The sequence below is a fragment of the Mollisia scopiformis genome (assembly GCF_001500285.1).
Source record: "Mollisia scopiformis unplaced genomic scaffold LY89scaffold_9, whole genome shotgun sequence".
NCBI lineage: Eukaryota > Fungi > Ascomycota > Leotiomycetes > Helotiales > Mollisiaceae > Mollisia > Mollisia scopiformis.
In genome coordinates this window covers 950,861-966,250 of record NW_017263589.1, presented here as the reverse complement: position 1 = coordinate 966,250, position 15,390 = coordinate 950,861, and the positions used below count along the sequence as shown (strand labels likewise).

General features: G+C 47.4%; 6 protein-coding genes across 6 annotated transcripts; 3 read left to right on the top strand and 3 right to left on the bottom strand.

Annotated features, from left to right (window-relative positions):
- Window positions 1-253: 253 nt before the first annotated feature.
- Window positions 254-2,511, bottom strand: LY89DRAFT_505628 (bicyclomycin resistance protein). The gene is made up of 4 exons (XM_018208015.1): window positions 1,637-2,511; window positions 1,510-1,586; window positions 803-1,420; window positions 254-756 (listed from the first exon to the last, which is right to left on the bottom strand). The coding sequence occupies exons 1-4, from the start codon at window positions 2,337-2,339 to the stop codon at window positions 424-426; spliced, it is 1,731 nt and encodes a 576-aa protein (XP_018073173.1). The 5' UTR covers window positions 2,340-2,511; the 3' UTR covers window positions 254-423.
- A 2,046-nt stretch (window positions 2,512-4,557) lies between these two features.
- Window positions 4,558-7,023, top strand: LY89DRAFT_683685 (uncharacterized protein). Its single transcript, XM_018214744.1, has 2 exons — window positions 4,558-4,862; window positions 5,015-7,023. Exons 1-2 carry the CDS (start codon window positions 4,736-4,738, stop codon window positions 6,865-6,867), a joined length of 1,980 nt encoding a protein of 659 aa, XP_018073172.1. The 5' UTR covers window positions 4,558-4,735; the 3' UTR covers window positions 6,868-7,023.
- Window positions 7,024-7,164: 141 nt separating this feature from the next.
- LY89DRAFT_505447 (uncharacterized protein) lies at window positions 7,165-8,727 on the top strand. The gene is made up of 2 exons (XM_018208013.1): window positions 7,165-7,370; window positions 7,420-8,727. The coding sequence occupies exon 2, from the start codon at window positions 7,511-7,513 to the stop codon at window positions 8,603-8,605; it is 1,095 nt and encodes a 364-aa protein (XP_018073171.1). The 5' UTR covers window positions 7,165-7,370; window positions 7,420-7,510; the 3' UTR covers window positions 8,606-8,727.
- Window positions 8,728-10,156: 1,429 nt separating this feature from the next.
- LY89DRAFT_732362 (uncharacterized protein) lies at window positions 10,157-10,971 on the top strand (the record flags this gene model as incomplete). The annotated part of the gene is made up of 2 exons (XM_018219670.1): window positions 10,157-10,661; window positions 10,739-10,971. 2 exons carry the CDS (start codon window positions 10,157-10,159, stop codon window positions 10,969-10,971), a joined length of 738 nt encoding a protein of 245 aa, XP_018073170.1.
- A 3-nt stretch (window positions 10,972-10,974) lies between these two features.
- LY89DRAFT_505460 (FAD/NAD(P)-binding domain-containing protein) lies at window positions 10,975-12,785 on the bottom strand. The gene is made up of 4 exons (XM_018208014.1): window positions 12,503-12,785; window positions 11,869-12,454; window positions 11,539-11,820; window positions 10,975-11,491 (listed from the first exon to the last, which is right to left on the bottom strand). The coding sequence occupies exons 1-4, from the start codon at window positions 12,575-12,577 to the stop codon at window positions 11,229-11,231; spliced, it is 1,206 nt and encodes a 401-aa protein (XP_018073169.1). The 5' UTR covers window positions 12,578-12,785; the 3' UTR covers window positions 10,975-11,228.
- A 199-nt stretch (window positions 12,786-12,984) lies between these two features.
- On the bottom strand, window positions 12,985-14,954 carry LY89DRAFT_696282 (amino acid transporter; the record flags this gene model as incomplete). The annotated part of the gene is made up of 7 exons (XM_018216819.1): window positions 12,985-13,381; window positions 13,436-13,598; window positions 13,647-13,818; window positions 13,873-14,032; window positions 14,087-14,163; window positions 14,214-14,749; window positions 14,804-14,954. The coding sequence occupies 7 exons, from the start codon at window positions 14,952-14,954 to the stop codon at window positions 12,985-12,987; spliced, it is 1,656 nt and encodes a 551-aa protein (XP_018073168.1).
- Window positions 14,955-15,390: the final 436 nt, after the last annotated feature.

Genomic DNA, 15,390 nt, shown 5'->3' with positions numbered 1-15,390 from the left:
TCTTCATCTGAGAAGAGGCAGTATCGCGAACGAATTGTACATACACAAGCACCTTGCACTCACATCAGATGCAGATGCAGATAGCTCGCTAGAGCTCCAAGAACGACCAAAATAGGGGCGTAGGTCAAGGCACGTGACTTGTCCATATTTCGAAGCGCATCCTACCGCAAGCCGCAGACTTTCGAGCATACAGGCAAGAGGAATATTGCAATCAATAAAAGCATCTTTCTTGTACGTTGCATTCGCTGCACAGTTTGGGAATCTTGGTGGATTCATAATATGATGTTCTGTACATGAAGAATGACTGGTTATCCAAACCTAGTACTTCAATAATTAGAGTTATGTACATACCTACTCCAATGCATACACGAAGAAGAATATATACACGCCCTTGCCAACATAAATCCACCATTGATGCCAAACTCACAAATTCTTAATCTCAAACCTCGTTCTCAACCTCTCGCCCCACCGCAAGAACGCCCACGGAACCGGGAGGATACCCAGAGCAACAAAGGCTAGCAGGCTATTTCCCCAGCCGAGACCCAGAGTTTTATACATTTGCTGGCCGGCGAGGGGAAGTACCGCGCCCATGATACTTCTGATGACCGTATTCGCTGCTAGAGCGCTTGCTGCATATATCGAGAAGGCGTCAATGAGGTAAAGCGAGATGCACATAAAGACAGCCATGTTTCCAATGCCGATGAGGACAGTTGCAAGAATGGGGACGATCCAGTGTACGTGATACTTCGCAGTCCACTATATCTGTTAGCAAGATGATATTATAAGGAGACGGGATACTCACGCCGTAGATGAAAAGCCCACAGGGAATCAAACAATAAGCTGGCAAGAGCAATTTTAATCGAAATTCTGGTAGAAGCGCACCAGCATGACCTTCAGAAGCCTCACCAGAAGCTGTCGCCTCCTCTGCAGCTCTTCTCATTTTTAAGACGTGGTCAGTAGCCCAGGCGAAGAATCCAACGCCCGCTAGAGATCCTATTCCCAGACCCAGGAACGTCAGACCAACTGTACCAGACGAAAAGTGATAGGTTTCCTCGAATACCGGAGTGAAAGTAGTGAATAAAAGATAAAGATAGCCGTAAACCACCCCGACAAAAACAGCAGTACCAAGAACAATAGGCGAGTAAAAGAGCATCTTGGTCGGTCGAACAATGGAGTGTAGGAAGTAGTCTTTGGCAGAAAGACCTGAATCGAGTTTTGAGCGTAGTTCCATGTTACCAGTTTCTTTTCGAAGGCGTTTAGTCTTTCTATCCAGGATCGCATAAGCATATGTTTCTCGCATGAAGGCTAGCCCAAGAAGTCCAAAAGTCCCTGAGAGCATTGCCAACACCCAGAATGTCCATCGCCATCCCTTAGCTTGACTAAGGTAGCCACCCGCAACCGGACCAATGATTGGACCAATCTAAAGATGCACAATTAGCACCTCGTCATTGGTTTGAGCTTCAACAGTGGCATATGAACCTCAAGGGATGCTAAAGATCAGAAACTCACAATTGGACCCATGACAAAACCCGACATTGCTTTACCTCTTTTTTCTTGAGTGACAAGATCTGCAATAGTTCCACCACCTAGCATTTAGAATTAGCAAGAGCTTTGAAAGTGTGGGACGAAGGCATACCATTAGTCAAAGGAGCACTACCAAACACTCCCGCTAGGAATCTAAACCCAATGAGCATATTCAGATTCGTAGCCAGGGCACATGCAATCGTGAAAGACAAGAAGCCCAAATTACACAAGTGATATACTGGCATTCTCCCATATAACTCGCTCAAAGGCGCAAAGAACAGTGGCCCCACCGCAAATCCCAGAACGTATACGGACACTACGAAACTAGCCAGCTCGATATTATCGCTCCTGAATTCGGTCATCAATTGTGGGACACCTGGTGCGAACATCGAAGAGCCGAGAGGAGTGACGAAGCATATTGCAGATACGATTGTGATGTTCAGGACTTTCAGCCATTTGCTGAAGTTTAGAGGATTTTGAGGATCGTCGTCTCCATCCCACCAGACAATATTCGCTTCGTCTGAGTCCTCGGCGGAGACCTGTGCTTTCGTCTTCTCGACGTCCCTCTTATTATGGCCTAGGGAGGCTCGACGGTGTGAAGCTGCGATCGATTGTTTGCGTTTGAATTCCCCTTGTTCGTCGAGGATGTAGCCTTCGTTCGATGGAATGTCTGCGTCATGACCTTCGTAGGCTGCTAAGAGCACTTTCTCGTGGTCTGTGACCTCATGCTCGGAATGCGATGATCTTCGATTGTGGTGGCCTCCTTTGGTGTCTTCATCCACTATCGTCGTCGTTGGGTCGTCTGGGGCTGCCATTGCAATAGCCTGAATCTGCCATTGTGTTATTCGTCATGGTTCTCATCCTTTTCGCCAACGGCAGTTTGAGAGAAAGTAAGACCAGCGATTAAATATTTGAAGAGTGCAAGGGATGTTGTTGGAAATGATATAAGCTTACTTTGGACAGCGGCTCTTTCCGTGGGAAGCCTGGGGAAAATGTGGAGTGCTTAGTCAAGATGCAGTATCAAAGACTGTGAGATCCTTTTCGATTCCCGAGGTTACGCAATCAAAAACAATTGTTGCGCATCTTCAAGACGAGAATCTTTTGCTCCCACAAGAAAAATACAATCTGCTGTTATTTTGTTGATTCATTTTCCTTCCCGTCTACTCAAAAATTGAAAGCTGGGTCGGCTTCGGGATCGGAATTATACCTCCAGTGAAATCTGCTATCTTTGTGCAGGTTATGCAGCATCCATGCAAATTATGCGCAGCATAACAATCACGAGCTTCACAAGCAAACCAATGGAGGTCTAGAACCAGTTCTCGAGATGAGGGGCTCGCGAATTTTTACCCAGTCCAGCGGCCTGGAAATCCCAACCCTTTCCACTTTTCATCGCTTTCATTTATCCTAAAAGGATGTCGATCCTCGGATTCTTATGCGGATACGATGTTGGGCACGCATGGCTGTTTTGCGTGATCGTTGACATGTACAGTATCGGAATCATCGTTGGTCGTCCTTCATTGACAACTCTCACTTGTGTAATATAGCGTACAGACAGGTTCACAGCTTTTGCTGCGAACGCAGCATCTTGAAACATCTTTCAATGTTATAGATCAGGCCTCGTTAATAGTAATTCTTGTTTAAAAGGTCTTAATACCGCTATTTCTCCCACATTGGCTATAATGTGGGACTTGATCCATCTGAAATACAGAAGGGGATGAAGACAGAAATGGAGATGGTTGAATCGAAGAGAAGGACTCTGTCTGGCCGGGGATTTCTACATCATCTGATATAAACTGTTTGAACTGTTGCTAGAACTAACAGGTTAAGCAATCACTTCGAGGGCTGTTCATGTAATGAGTATGGATATGAAGATCATAGATGTACATTCTTGAGAGATGTCTGGGATTTGGTTCTCCCGTCGTCTGGAAATGGAGAAGTCACGTGCTTTTGTTTTGCTTGCAACAACAATGCACTTCAAAAAAAAGCCATTTTATAGCTGACCAGTGTTCAATATGACTTCGCATAACTGACAAGAGACTTCTTCCTTGGAGACTTTGGAAGGAAGAGAGGTTAGTCGGATCACATGATGACAATCCCGATTGGCTTGGATTAGCTCAAAGTAAACCTTAATGGTTCCAGACTTATCTTGAGCTCCATCTCTTTTCTCCACGTACCTCGTTCGGTGTCTCTTTATGAATAGAAGTACAATCAGCTCCGAATACCAGTGACCGATATCTCGCGATCAACAACCTGAGGCTGAACCTGTGAGTCGATTAGGAATACCGATGAACTCGACACCGAGATACCATGCAAAACTATGGTCCGCGGTCTGCCTTGTGACACGTCACGGAATTAGCAACAAAAGCGACATGCAGGTGCAATGCAAACACAGATGCTAGGCTACCAAAAAAGCTTCGAGCGGGAGATTGACAGGGAATCTACCTAAAACAAGCTTCTCATCCTTCACTCTGATCTCCCCGACTTGTCTTATTTCAACCTCAGCCAAGCATTTCTCTTTGGCCAGACGAGACGATTCTGATGCATTGATCGGGCTTCGATGTGTGTAGCGCAAAGCTGAACACACTTTCCCCCGTTGGGATGCGCGCGGGAGAAAAGCAATATCTCGAAAAGGGGTTGTTGAAATTCTCCTGGGTCGCATTGAACTACGTGCAAGAGCAACAACCCACATTTCGAAGCCGGAGTTTCGGGTTGTGTAGTTCACATGTAGTCCCGTCATTGTAGGTCATGTCAGCTCAATCAAACAACCATAGCTGTCAGACGGTTGAGTCTTGACGTTTGCTGTACATTCATTGCTGATGCTGCATGCAACTCTTCGGACTGTGCCAAGACATGAATGGCCCTCAAAGCTTGATTGTACAGCTGAGGACAAATTTTGTGTCAGGTCAATTTATGGCTTGCAGGTGGCTTTATGATTATGCAGCGATACGGCGCCACAGCCCGAGGCTGACTTGAACCCTAGATGCATCAGCTATGATTCGCTGTGTTTCTCTCGTTTAGTTCTTTTTGTTCTAACTTTGGGGCCTTATGGAGGGGGGTATTCGTTTCGCAGTGGGAGAAAGAAGTCCAACACAGCCTTGCTGTACGACGTCGGCGTCGGTACAATAGCACTGCGATTTCCACTCGGTTTTGAATTTTGTGGACTTTCCATTACTCTCACCTTAACAATTATTCACCACGCAAAATCGACACGATGCCTCCACCATCAGGTCCACCTCCACCGATGAATCAACAAGACGTTCCTGAGGGTTGGACGGCTCATTGGGATCCTCAGTATCAGACATTCTTCTACGAGAACAACTATACCAATGCCTCTGTCTGTGAGTCAAAATCTTGGAGACTGATGATTTCTTCTCTCCTGTCTTCTCCACATTGAGGGGTGGAGTTACTAGGCCTCTAAATAAATTTATTTGGAGGCCGTAGCTTGTCAATTCAGGAGAACACGTTGACTGACCACGAATCTGGTATTTAGGGGTGAAGCCCACCGAACCAGCTTTTCCCCCTGGTCGAGGGCCTCCATCAAGTCCTCCCCCTCAAAATGATCCCACAGCCTCCTTGACGAATTCGATGGCATCCGTATCAATTTCGCACCAGAACTCGTACCAACAGCCTGCTCAACAATTGGCATATGGGCAGACAACTCCGCAGTCGCCCTCACAAAATATGTACAACCCCGCACCTCCGCCTTCTGGGTCATATCAACCTTACAATTCAACGCCTCCCCCATCCCAGTATCAGCAGAGCCCACCACCACAGCAAACTCCCTATGGGCAGCCGGCGTATCAAAGTGCAGCTCCAGCCCAAGCCCATCAACGTGCACCCTCGGGCCAGACCCAATACGGAGCTCCACCTGCCGCTCCTTATACGTCTACCCCGCCTCCAAACGTTGCGGGTCGAGCACCTCCAGGCTCACAACCTCAACAGCCCTACGGTGCAACATCACCACCCCCAGCGCAACGTCAGATGGGACAGCAACCTCCTACTCGGGGCCCAGGTCCACAAAGTCCCTACAACCCAGCTCAATCTCCCAACAGCCAACCCCAGTCCCCACCAGCTGGCTACAATAACCAAAGACCAATGTCTGGTGGTCCTCCTCAACAATCTCCCGCAGGTTACCCAAATTCCAACCCAAATCCAGGTGCAGCAGGTCAAGGCGCAGCTAGAGGCTACTTCGATCAAGCCTCTCAACCTGGGAATCGTCCTCCACAAGGTACACCTGGATCCCAACCTGCCTATGGCTCTCCAATCCCACCAGGAGCGCAGCCCGGTCAGCAAGGCGCTAGGGGCTATCCTGGTCAGCCTCAATCACCACCTGCTCAAGGCGGTAGGCCAGGTAAACAACCTCCATATGGTTCTCCACAACCTGGCAAGTATCCCCCGCAAGCTCCGTATGGCCAGCAACAGCCGCCACGCCCAGGACAATCACCTTATCCAGCTCAACCAGCGTATGGGCAACCACCCAGTGCAGCGATTCCTCCAGCTCCGGAGGCCAAGAAGGGATTCTTGGGCAATCTCTCCAGCAAGGTTGGTGGTAAAGGCGGAGCTATTCTGGGTGTGGGAGCAGGTTTATTGGCTGGTGGTATCTTGAAGCATGAATGGGACGAGCACGAAGAGAAGGAGAAGGAAAAATACCAGCACCATCAACCGCAACATTCTCATTCAGGCTCAGGGTCTTACTCAGGGTACGGTGGCTATGAGCAACAGCCCAGTCAATCTAGCGGGCACGGAGGTATCGGCAGCTTTTTGGGTGGTGGTGCGGCCGGAGTTGCTGCCCCCGTTATCTTTGAGCAATTCATGCCAGGTGGTGGTGGTGCTCCAACCAAGGAGGTCGTTGAGCCAACTTACTACGAGAACGATACTTACGTGGTCGACAACAACACCTATGTGGACAACACCTATGTAGACAGCACCTATGTAGACAACACCTATGTGGACAACACCGTCGTTGACAACAATGTCTACGTGGACAATACCGTTGTAGATACGAACTATACTCAAGTCGACACCTATCAGCAAGACAACTACGTTGATACCTCATACCAACAAGATTCGTATGCTCAGGTTGACACATACCAACAAGACAGTTCCTACACCCAGGTAGACGACTCCTATCAGCAAACTGACACCTACCAAGAAACGGACACCTATCAAGCGACCGACACCTTCCAGGAGACCGATTCGTCGTCGTTCCAGGAGACTGATACTTATCAGCAAGATGATACATATACTCAAGACGATACATACGCACAGAGCGACTCTGCTTCGTTTACTGAGGTGGATACCAGTTATCAGGAGACTGATACGACTTATGATGCGTCTTGGTAGAGGCTGTTCTTGGATGGAGACCCTGTGGAGATGTTGGAAAGAGAGCGGGGGAAGTTTATTAGACAGGCGGAGGAATGCTAGTATATTTACAGTCAAAGAAAGAGAGACCAAGCGTTGACCTTAAATGATTTCCTTTCATCTTTTTCCAAATCACTTCAAACTTGAACTTCTTTCCTGCCTTTCTGGCGCTGAGCTTTGAATTTCACAATCTTTGAAACTTCACCGCTGCCCAGCCTCGGACAACTGAGGTTGGCTAGCGCTAGTCCGCGCTAACTCTTCGAGTTCCGATTCTGAGCTTCGCAACTACTCTCTTCCCAATTCAGTTTGTGAAAGACGTTCAACGGGGTTCAAGTTTAAGATCAGAGACCCTCCACCTGAGACCTTTGATCAAGTTACTGCGACTTCGATACTTGATTCTCGACTACAAGACTTCTTTTACTTTTGCAGTCTGCTGGATACTGAAGTCGAGAACCTTTCTTGAGACACAAAATAGCTGGTTGAATGTGAGTTCCTTCGAGAAGGTGAGGCTGTACTCGCTAACTTTTGCTCAAGTTCTCAGCAGAACCTTCGTCGAAATTCTTTAAATCTTTCATTTTTCTTTCGAGCTTGACCCACCAACGAGCAACGACGACCTCTTCTCAAAATGGAGGATAAAGAAGGTACACGAACAATGTTGGCACAAGTCCGGGAGAATTTCAGGCTTCTTGAGGTCGCATCGGAACAACTCAACGCATTTGCCGCCTTCATTGAAGCTTTCTTCCTGAAGACCACCCTTTCCAACGAAAATGCCAGGAACTTCCAAAATTTCACATATCATTCGAGACCTACTGTCTGCGAAATCATTGAAATCTTCGGGGCTCAAGCCCAAGCGGCTGGAGACAAAGCCGATCGGCTCGAGAGTGATATTCAGTTCATGAAGCGAGTCATGCTATCTGAAGTAGTATCTATTATGCAGCAAGATCTTCGCGCGGTCTCGGAACTCAGGGTGACTCTTCAGCATGTTCTCAGCCAATGGAAGCTGTCGGACTTGGATCAAATCGAAAAAGGGCTGGAGTCCGCAAATTCACAAGGTCTGATATCTATCTGCGAGAATATAGCAAACCGTCGCCATGAACAGCGTTACGTCCTTCACCATTTCCATAAGGTCATCACGTCCGGACTCCTATCGACCCAACTTGAATTTGATTTCTTGTCAGCCGAGACAAGCTCATGCACGGGAGATCAAGTCACCTATGAGAATATTCTTCGAGCCGTTGATTGGACTCGCGGAAAGGTCGAACTGCCAGACATTGAGCCGATCATCAAATCTTTCTTACGCTACTCTTTGAAAGCTGCATTCGAAGACTTTGCACAACACAGACACAAGCTCGATCAATTCCTCAAAAAGAGTAGAATTCCATCGTTGGTCACCGATATTCAAAAGGTTGCTGCCAGTTCAGTCGTCTACCTGGGTCCTTACCCTATGTTCAAGACACTCAACGATGACATCATGAAGCTTTCATGTATCGCTGCCCTGTCATGTAAGAAAGAGACGGAGGAGGAGAGGCCGAAGAAGCGATTGAAGACTACGAATGAGAATGATGATCCCAAGCCAGCAGTCAAAATCTTGATCAAGACTACAGCGACAAATAAGCATGATGCAACGAAAGAAATTAGCGGCGGACCTTTGCGCCTTGTCCAAAAGCGAGGGATACGCCCAGAAATACGAACCCTCGAAATTCCTACCAAGTTTCGATAGAACTCCTAACAATCTAGTACAGTTCTGCAGCTGCGGTAGAATTCTGCGTGCCCGAGACGCTCCCAACCCGATCATAAACAAAGCGCGCAAATTTTGTATGCATCGCAACTTCAATGATACTCTAGACTAGTTATTTTGACTTGTAGATGGACTTTGGTGAAGATAATTTATTAGCCCACGATCATTCTCAAACGACTCCCCATCTAGAAACGGCTCTTTCGACGCAACAGCAGAACCATCACCTCAGCACCTTAGATTCGTTACTACCAACTTCTTTCTCTCTAATACATTTCTTCGATCACGAGTACGGGCATGAAACAAAACTGGCAGATGGTGGTAGAACATGCGGGGTTGAGAAGCGAACGTTACATCAAAATGAAAAGCGTTGTTTTCATTGGCTCCTCTCGCTTTGGTCATTGTGAAACGAAGCACTACACTCTATTCCTGGCGAAGTAATTCCTTTCCATCATAAGTCTCAAGAAGCTATGATTTTGTTCATAATGTTTTCACATTGAGATTTCATTATTATAATTCATTTCTTTTACTTTAAGGAGAAATAAAATGCAATTTCGAATGCATTTGCTCCCTATTTCTGCAGATTCTATGTTGCTTGGTGGTCAGATCATCGATGATTAGATTACAACTTGCAAGTATCGACAGCATCGATGAGTGAAGCGAGTGTCTCACCTGCCCCTTTTTGGACACGTGATCGGTGAATTCATACCTAACTGCATTGAATTATCTCCGTCAGAACTCGTACTCGGCTCGAAATTTCATTTGGCTATGCTCATCTAGAGATCATCGTTACATTCAGCGCCTCGCACGACATGATAGAGAAATAAAAGTACCGAGATCTCACGTGATGTTTATGCCACAATGTCCGCCACAAGATCCTTTTCCGGAAAACTGAGTCCGGCAATGACATGAGTAAAGAAGAAACTTAGATTTCAAGGTTGCCATCTTCCAAGAAGGGTGTCTAGGACATGAGGACAAGGTACAAGAACGATTCGGACTTCCCCATTCTGTTATCCGTTGGGCTATGGTGAACAAATCTATCGTAATGAATCATGAGTGAGAGCAAAATCATCAAGCTCTCAGATTTCCGGTCTCGTAAGTTGCATCCTGTATCAAGAGCCATGTCGGAATCCCGAAATATATAAGAATAGCTGCCAGGCTGACTTGGTGATTTAACCGAAAGAGCAAGACGGAGTACCACAATCAAAGCAAGGACAAACCAGACTTAACAATGAGCCTAACCTTGATGCAAGCATAAGTCCTCCAAGATCAGAATCTCGTAGAACCACAATTGTGTTCTTCGCAACAAAAGTAGGATCTCGCAAAGCTGAAACGGAAGCCCTACCCACCTGGATGTGAAGTCCGGTCTCCGAGGACCGCCCCACTACTCACGTGTTAGGTATTAATCCACTGCAACGTCAATTCCAGCCTCACCTCTTTTCCTTCTTACTGACAACATCTATTTGCGCCTCCTTTCACACTCTTCTTCAAAATTACCGACCGCTCTCCCAAAGAAAGTCATTCTTTCCCACCAACATGTCATTCCCAATGGAAGCTCTACCCCGCATCGCCTGCTTCCACGGCGGCGGATCCACAGGCGCCATCTTCGAGATGCAATGCGAGCAAGTCCGTGACCAATTCGCGTCCACGTTCGAGCTCGTTTTCTTCGACGCGCCGTTCTATCGAGATGCCGGTCCGGGCGTGCTCCCCTTCTTTGTCCCGGAGAAGTGGGGTCCTTATCGGACGTGGTTCAAGGGCAATATCTTGCTTGGGACCGAGAATGGGGATGGGAGGGATGTGGATGGGAAGGGAGAAGGCGGTATTGAGAGGGTTCTGAGACTCATTGCCGATAAGGGGTGGGGAGGCGACTGGGTTGGGTGTATGGGGTTTAGTCAGGGTTCGAGGATTGTGGGAGGACTGCTTTTGGATCAGCAGAGGAGGAAGGAGTTGGGGTTGCCGAAGGCGGAGGGGGATATTGATTTCCAGTTTGGGGTTCTGTGTATGGGTGCTGGTCCTCCTATGGTGTCTGATATCTCGTACAGTAAGTTCCGGGACATATTTCATACTAGTCACGTGGTAGCTGGGGATGAGGTGAGATGAGGCTAATTGTGAGAACAGTGGCTGAGGATGATGGAGTGATCAATACTCCGACTTTTCATCTTCATGGTACCAAAGATGCTCAGTATGAGAATGGGAAGAAGCAGATGAAAACGTACTATGACCCAAACTCGGTTAAGTCGATGGATATCGATTATCACCACGCTATGCCGTGGCATAGAGCAGACCTGGTTAAGTTCTGTGATGCCGTAAGGCAAATATACAAGGATACGAAGCCGAAGCTTGAGAGATAAAGTGGTAGATTTCGGAAGGGAGAAGCACTTTGGGAGACAGCGTCAGGAAGTGGATGAAGCATAGCACCATGCAACCATACGACGATGCGAGGATGAAGCCAAAACTCGAGCGGTAGACTACGTGGTGGCATATTGGATATGGAACTTAGAGAACACGTTGAGAAGTTCAACATAGACGATTCGTTGGGTATTCTGCATTTTCGGCGCTTTCTTTCAATACCATAGACTAAGGATGTTTTCATGTCAAGTTCTCTCTTTCATTCTGTTTTTGGGGCCTCGTATATCTTCTGTCCTCCTATTTTCATGAGTGGTGATTGCATCAATTTTTCCCAATCGTGGACCATATTCATACTTCGAATGGACATTTCGACTTCAGCTCCTCCACGTTTGATCATTTCTTCTTCATACTCTTTGATGAGGCCAGGGAGCTCGCTTTTTGCCCTGCTCTCTTTCAGGCTCTTGAGGGCTTTCACAAGATTTGCTACATCACGAATGCTTTGAGCCAATCCCTGTCCACGGTCTGGGAGTAGTTAGCGGGATTTTCTGGTGTGAAGGAATGAACCTCACAGGGCGGCATAGGATGCGCAGAATCTCCAGCAAGTGTTATCCGTCCACCGTGATTGTCCCAAGGTTGTGGTGCCCAATAATACAACTTGTCATTGAAGAGCTTCGCATCCTCAGAGATCTCCATGAACGAGCTCTTGAAAGGCTCTGCCAAGTACTGACATTTGCTCTTGACTTGCGCCATAATCTCTTCATTCCCTATATTTCCAGGAGACTTTTCAAGCACCGAGTTTGCAACGTAGAATTCCCAGGTCGTAGGATCTTCGGGGTTGGGAACATTTGAGACTATACTTTGTCAATTTCGATCCCCTGAATTACAGGAAGGAACCTTACTTGCGATCATATTGAACATTCCCTCAGGATGATACCCAAAACACACTTCAGGATGCCCACTCCTCACCCTCCTCGCCACCTCCGGATCTCGATACCTAGCAATCGCCGTAATAACCTCCAACTCACACAAAACCCTCGTCGCCTTCTCAGCACCCAACAATACCTCCCTAACCAAACTCCTCGTCCCATCCGCCCCAACCAACAAATCACCTTTCACACTTTCCCCTCCCATAAAATGCGCAACCACACCACCCTCCTCGAAACTAGCACCGGTGAACATCTTCCCATATTGCACATCAATCCCCTCACTACACAACCTCCTCAACCGCTTCCTCGACACATTGATCGTATCCGGGCGCGGAATCGCATGCAACAGCTCCCCCGTGGCAGAATTATACATCGGCGTCTTCTCCTGTGTCCCTGCCACGTGATGTGGATCCGAGTACGCTTCTCGGAGGCGGGAATAGAGATTGGAGGGGAGAAGAGAGCGGAGATCTTGGTCTGCGTTGTGGACTCCGAGGTTCCATTCTCGGGTTCGGATGCCTTGGGTGATTTCGGATTCGAAGATGGTGTGTTTGATGCCGGCCTGGGGGTGTTTAGTGAGGTGATGGGAAGGAGAGGGGGGTGGATGTACGAGTTTGAGACCTTGGGCTATGAGGAGGCCGGTTATTCCGGCGCCGATTATGAGGATGTGGAGGTCTTCTGCCATTGTTTATTTGGTTGCTTTTGGGGCTCCTTGTATACTTGTTGTGAGCCTGCTCTTGGCTCGACAATATGGGATGTAAAGAAAGTCGTGGTCTGCCAATTAGATATACACAGGTTCGGATCTAGAAAAAATCTAATTATTGTAAGTATCTCCTAGATTCTTCGTTCAAGAGACTGATCTTGGCACCGACTTCGAGGGAAGACAATCTCTGAGCTAACAGATGCTACTGTCAGCATTTAGTGTCTACCTAGGTTATGATGCGAGAGTGCGGCGGCGAGCCCTCATGCGATCTCCGCTATCCCCTTTCGGTAGTTTCTACGCCGAGCTTGCCCAAGACAGAAATCCGTATTAAAATTCTAGATTCGCGTTCTAACTTTAAGAAGAATATACTCATTGTTCAGTTTGCAGACTCATAGCGTTTTTGGTCTCCTCGCAAACACATTCCTCGTCCACCCATCATCCATCACTTTACTCTCCCTGATCAAGTCATACCCACCAATTCTAGGCAATATAATGGCCCAGATCGACCAGTACACCGCTCCCGCGAGCAGAATCCCAATTCCGACTACGCAATGCAGATAGTAGGGTAGATGTTCGTAAACATTTTGCCCCGCAGAAGGTGGGACGAAAGGTGCGACTACGAGGTAAATGTTTGACAACAGGAAGAAAATGGCGATTGGTAGAGTGGCGCGGAAAGGTGGTGCCCATGTTGTCGGGTTGCGATGTATGGAGAAGGGACGCAGGTAGAGATGGATGAGACCACCAGCGACGAAGACGTTGACGACGGCTAGAGGATATGAAATGACACTTGAAAGTTATATTAGTGACGATCTGTGTCGATATCTGGATGATTAGACTTACTTGAGCAAGAAGTTGTACGCATCTCCTGGTGGTGGAGCAAGCATAATGATGACTGAAACGAGCCAGTGCTCGAAGAGTCCCATGAACGGAGCGTTTCTTGGTTTATTGCTTGCCCAGAGCTTGGAGAACGGCAGTATACCCTCCCGTCCGATTTCTTGCACCACTATTCTAAGTCAGATATGTGTAAAGAAGGGAGGGAGAGAAGACTTACGTCGACCTTGAGAGAAAATCACACTCAGAACATTTCCAAAGGCGGACAGCGCAACGAATACCGACAAGACTCGCTCGGCACGTGGACCGAACATGTTGTGGAAGAATGATGCAGCCAAAATGCGGCCTGAGCTGACAATGTCGGCCTTTGGAACAGCAGCAAAATAAGCGATCTGCAAATCGAGTCAGTCTTTTAGTTTCTATGAGTATCTAGCAGTTTGACTTACGTTGACCAGCATGTAAAGTATTGAAACAAGGATAATTGCAGCTGGAGCAGCTTTCTTGAGTGTACGAACGGCGTCTTTGGTTTCGGATAGAGCATAATTTGCGTTGCTGTAACCGATGTAACTCCAGATTACGTTGTACAATGCAGTCACGACACCATACCTACGTGTTGATCAGCGACGGAAACTGGCATGCAGAGAAAGGAGAAGAACTCACGCGCTTCCAGTGGTTCCAGCAAATGCATTGCTGAAGTTGTCAGGTTTTTCAATTTGAAGATGTCCTCCCAAGGCAACCTAACACAACGATTAGCCATGGCGTTCGAAAAGTAAGTGAAGAAGCTTACGAATCCAGAAATGATGATCAAAGCAAGGATCAATAGCTTCACAATCCCAAGGAAGTTCTGTAATCTCAGGCCCCAATTCAGAGCAAGTCCGTGGATCAAGAACGCTGTGGTGATGCATGCAAGTCCGATACCTCTCTGATTCCATCTGTTAACCTCCACCTGCGCTGCATTGAGGATATACTCCCCAAAAATGACGGAATTCGACCCTGCCCAACCAAGCAAGACCACATAACCCGCATACATGGCAGTGACTAAGAACTTTGGTTTCCTGTACACATACTCGAGATAATTCTTCTCGCCTCCGTTTCTCGGGATACCGGTACCAAACTCCATGTAGACTAGCATTCCCGCGAAGCAGATGAGCATACCAACAACCCACATGAAAAGGGCCAATCCGACGGAGCCAGAGAGACTGAGGATCTCGCTTGGTGTTGCGAAGATACCTGTACCGACCATGCGGTTGAAGATTAGGAATACGGCTGAGATCCATCCAATCTGTCGACGCGACTCGCTGGTTGTGTAGTTGTCGACATTTCCTGAAGTTCGTGAGGTCTTGGCTTTTTAAGATCAGGAGGATTTGGATAAGTTACCTTCGAGAATAGCCGGCTCTACTGTTTGATCTTGAGCGATGATCTTGCCCTGCTCAGATGATTTCGAATCAGGTGGTGAGGATTCATCCGATGCGCGTCCATGAAGGAGTGCATCGCGACCACCTCGCAGGTGGTTGAAGAATGATGGCATGTTTGAAATACTATCAAGCCCAAGCATAATCGACACAATAACAATGAAGTAGCAAATGCGCCGCCTTTCAAATCACATGAAGTAAAGTTAATAGCCCCATCCTGGTTACACGGAAACTATCCTTAATATATGAAAATCTCGATACAAGTGGCGTGTCGTGCAAGAAAAAAAAAGTTGAGTATTGCGAATATATCGTTCAAAAGATGCAATGCCAAAATTGCTGGTGCACATTGATTTTGTGCGAGCTAATTGGTCGAGCCAAGGTATATTCAGGAATGGTCCCCGAGGTCACGTAATTGTTACTCAATCGGCCCACTTGAAAACCGTGCCGGTACCAATATAAAACTTTGTCGTACAGTGTCATCATGCACTCTCACCGAGTATCACCAGCACAAGAAGCGGGATGTTGCCTCTGGCGCCAAGACCGTCGATAGCT

Excerpts from the sequence above, each read along its gene's own strand:
- LY89DRAFT_505628 (XM_018208015.1), bottom strand. The coding sequence starts at position 2,339 with ATGGCAGCCCCAGACGACCCAACGACGACGATAGTGGATGAAGACACC. Across the intron at positions 1,587-1,636 it reads TAGTGCTCCTTTGACTAATG|GTGGTGGAACTATTGCAGAT; the intron begins GTATGCCTTCGT and ends TCTAAATGCTAG. Across the intron at positions 757-802 it reads GTGGGCTTTTCATCTACGGC|TGGACTGCGAAGTATCACGT; the intron begins GTGAGTATCCCG and ends TAACAGATATAG.
- LY89DRAFT_683685 (XM_018214744.1), top strand. The coding sequence starts at position 4,736 with ATGCCTCCACCATCAGGTCCACCTCCACCGATGAATCAACAAGACGTT. Across the intron at positions 4,863-5,014 it reads CTATACCAATGCCTCTGTCT|GGGTGAAGCCCACCGAACCA; the intron begins GTGAGTCAAAAT and ends TCTGGTATTTAG.
- LY89DRAFT_505447 (XM_018208013.1), top strand. The coding sequence starts at position 7,511 with ATGGAGGATAAAGAAGGTACACGAACAATGTTGGCACAAGTCCGGGAG.
- LY89DRAFT_505460 (XM_018208014.1), bottom strand. The coding sequence starts at position 12,577 with ATGGCAGAAGACCTCCACATCCTCATAATCGGCGCCGGAATAACCGGC. Across the intron at positions 12,455-12,502 it reads TAGCCCAAGGTCTCAAACTC|GCCGGCATCAAACACACCAT; the intron begins GTACATCCACCC and ends AAACACCCCCAG. Across the intron at positions 11,492-11,538 it reads TGCGCATCCTATGCCGCCCT|ACCGTGGACAGGGATTGGCT; the intron begins GTGAGGTTCATT and ends AACTACTCCCAG.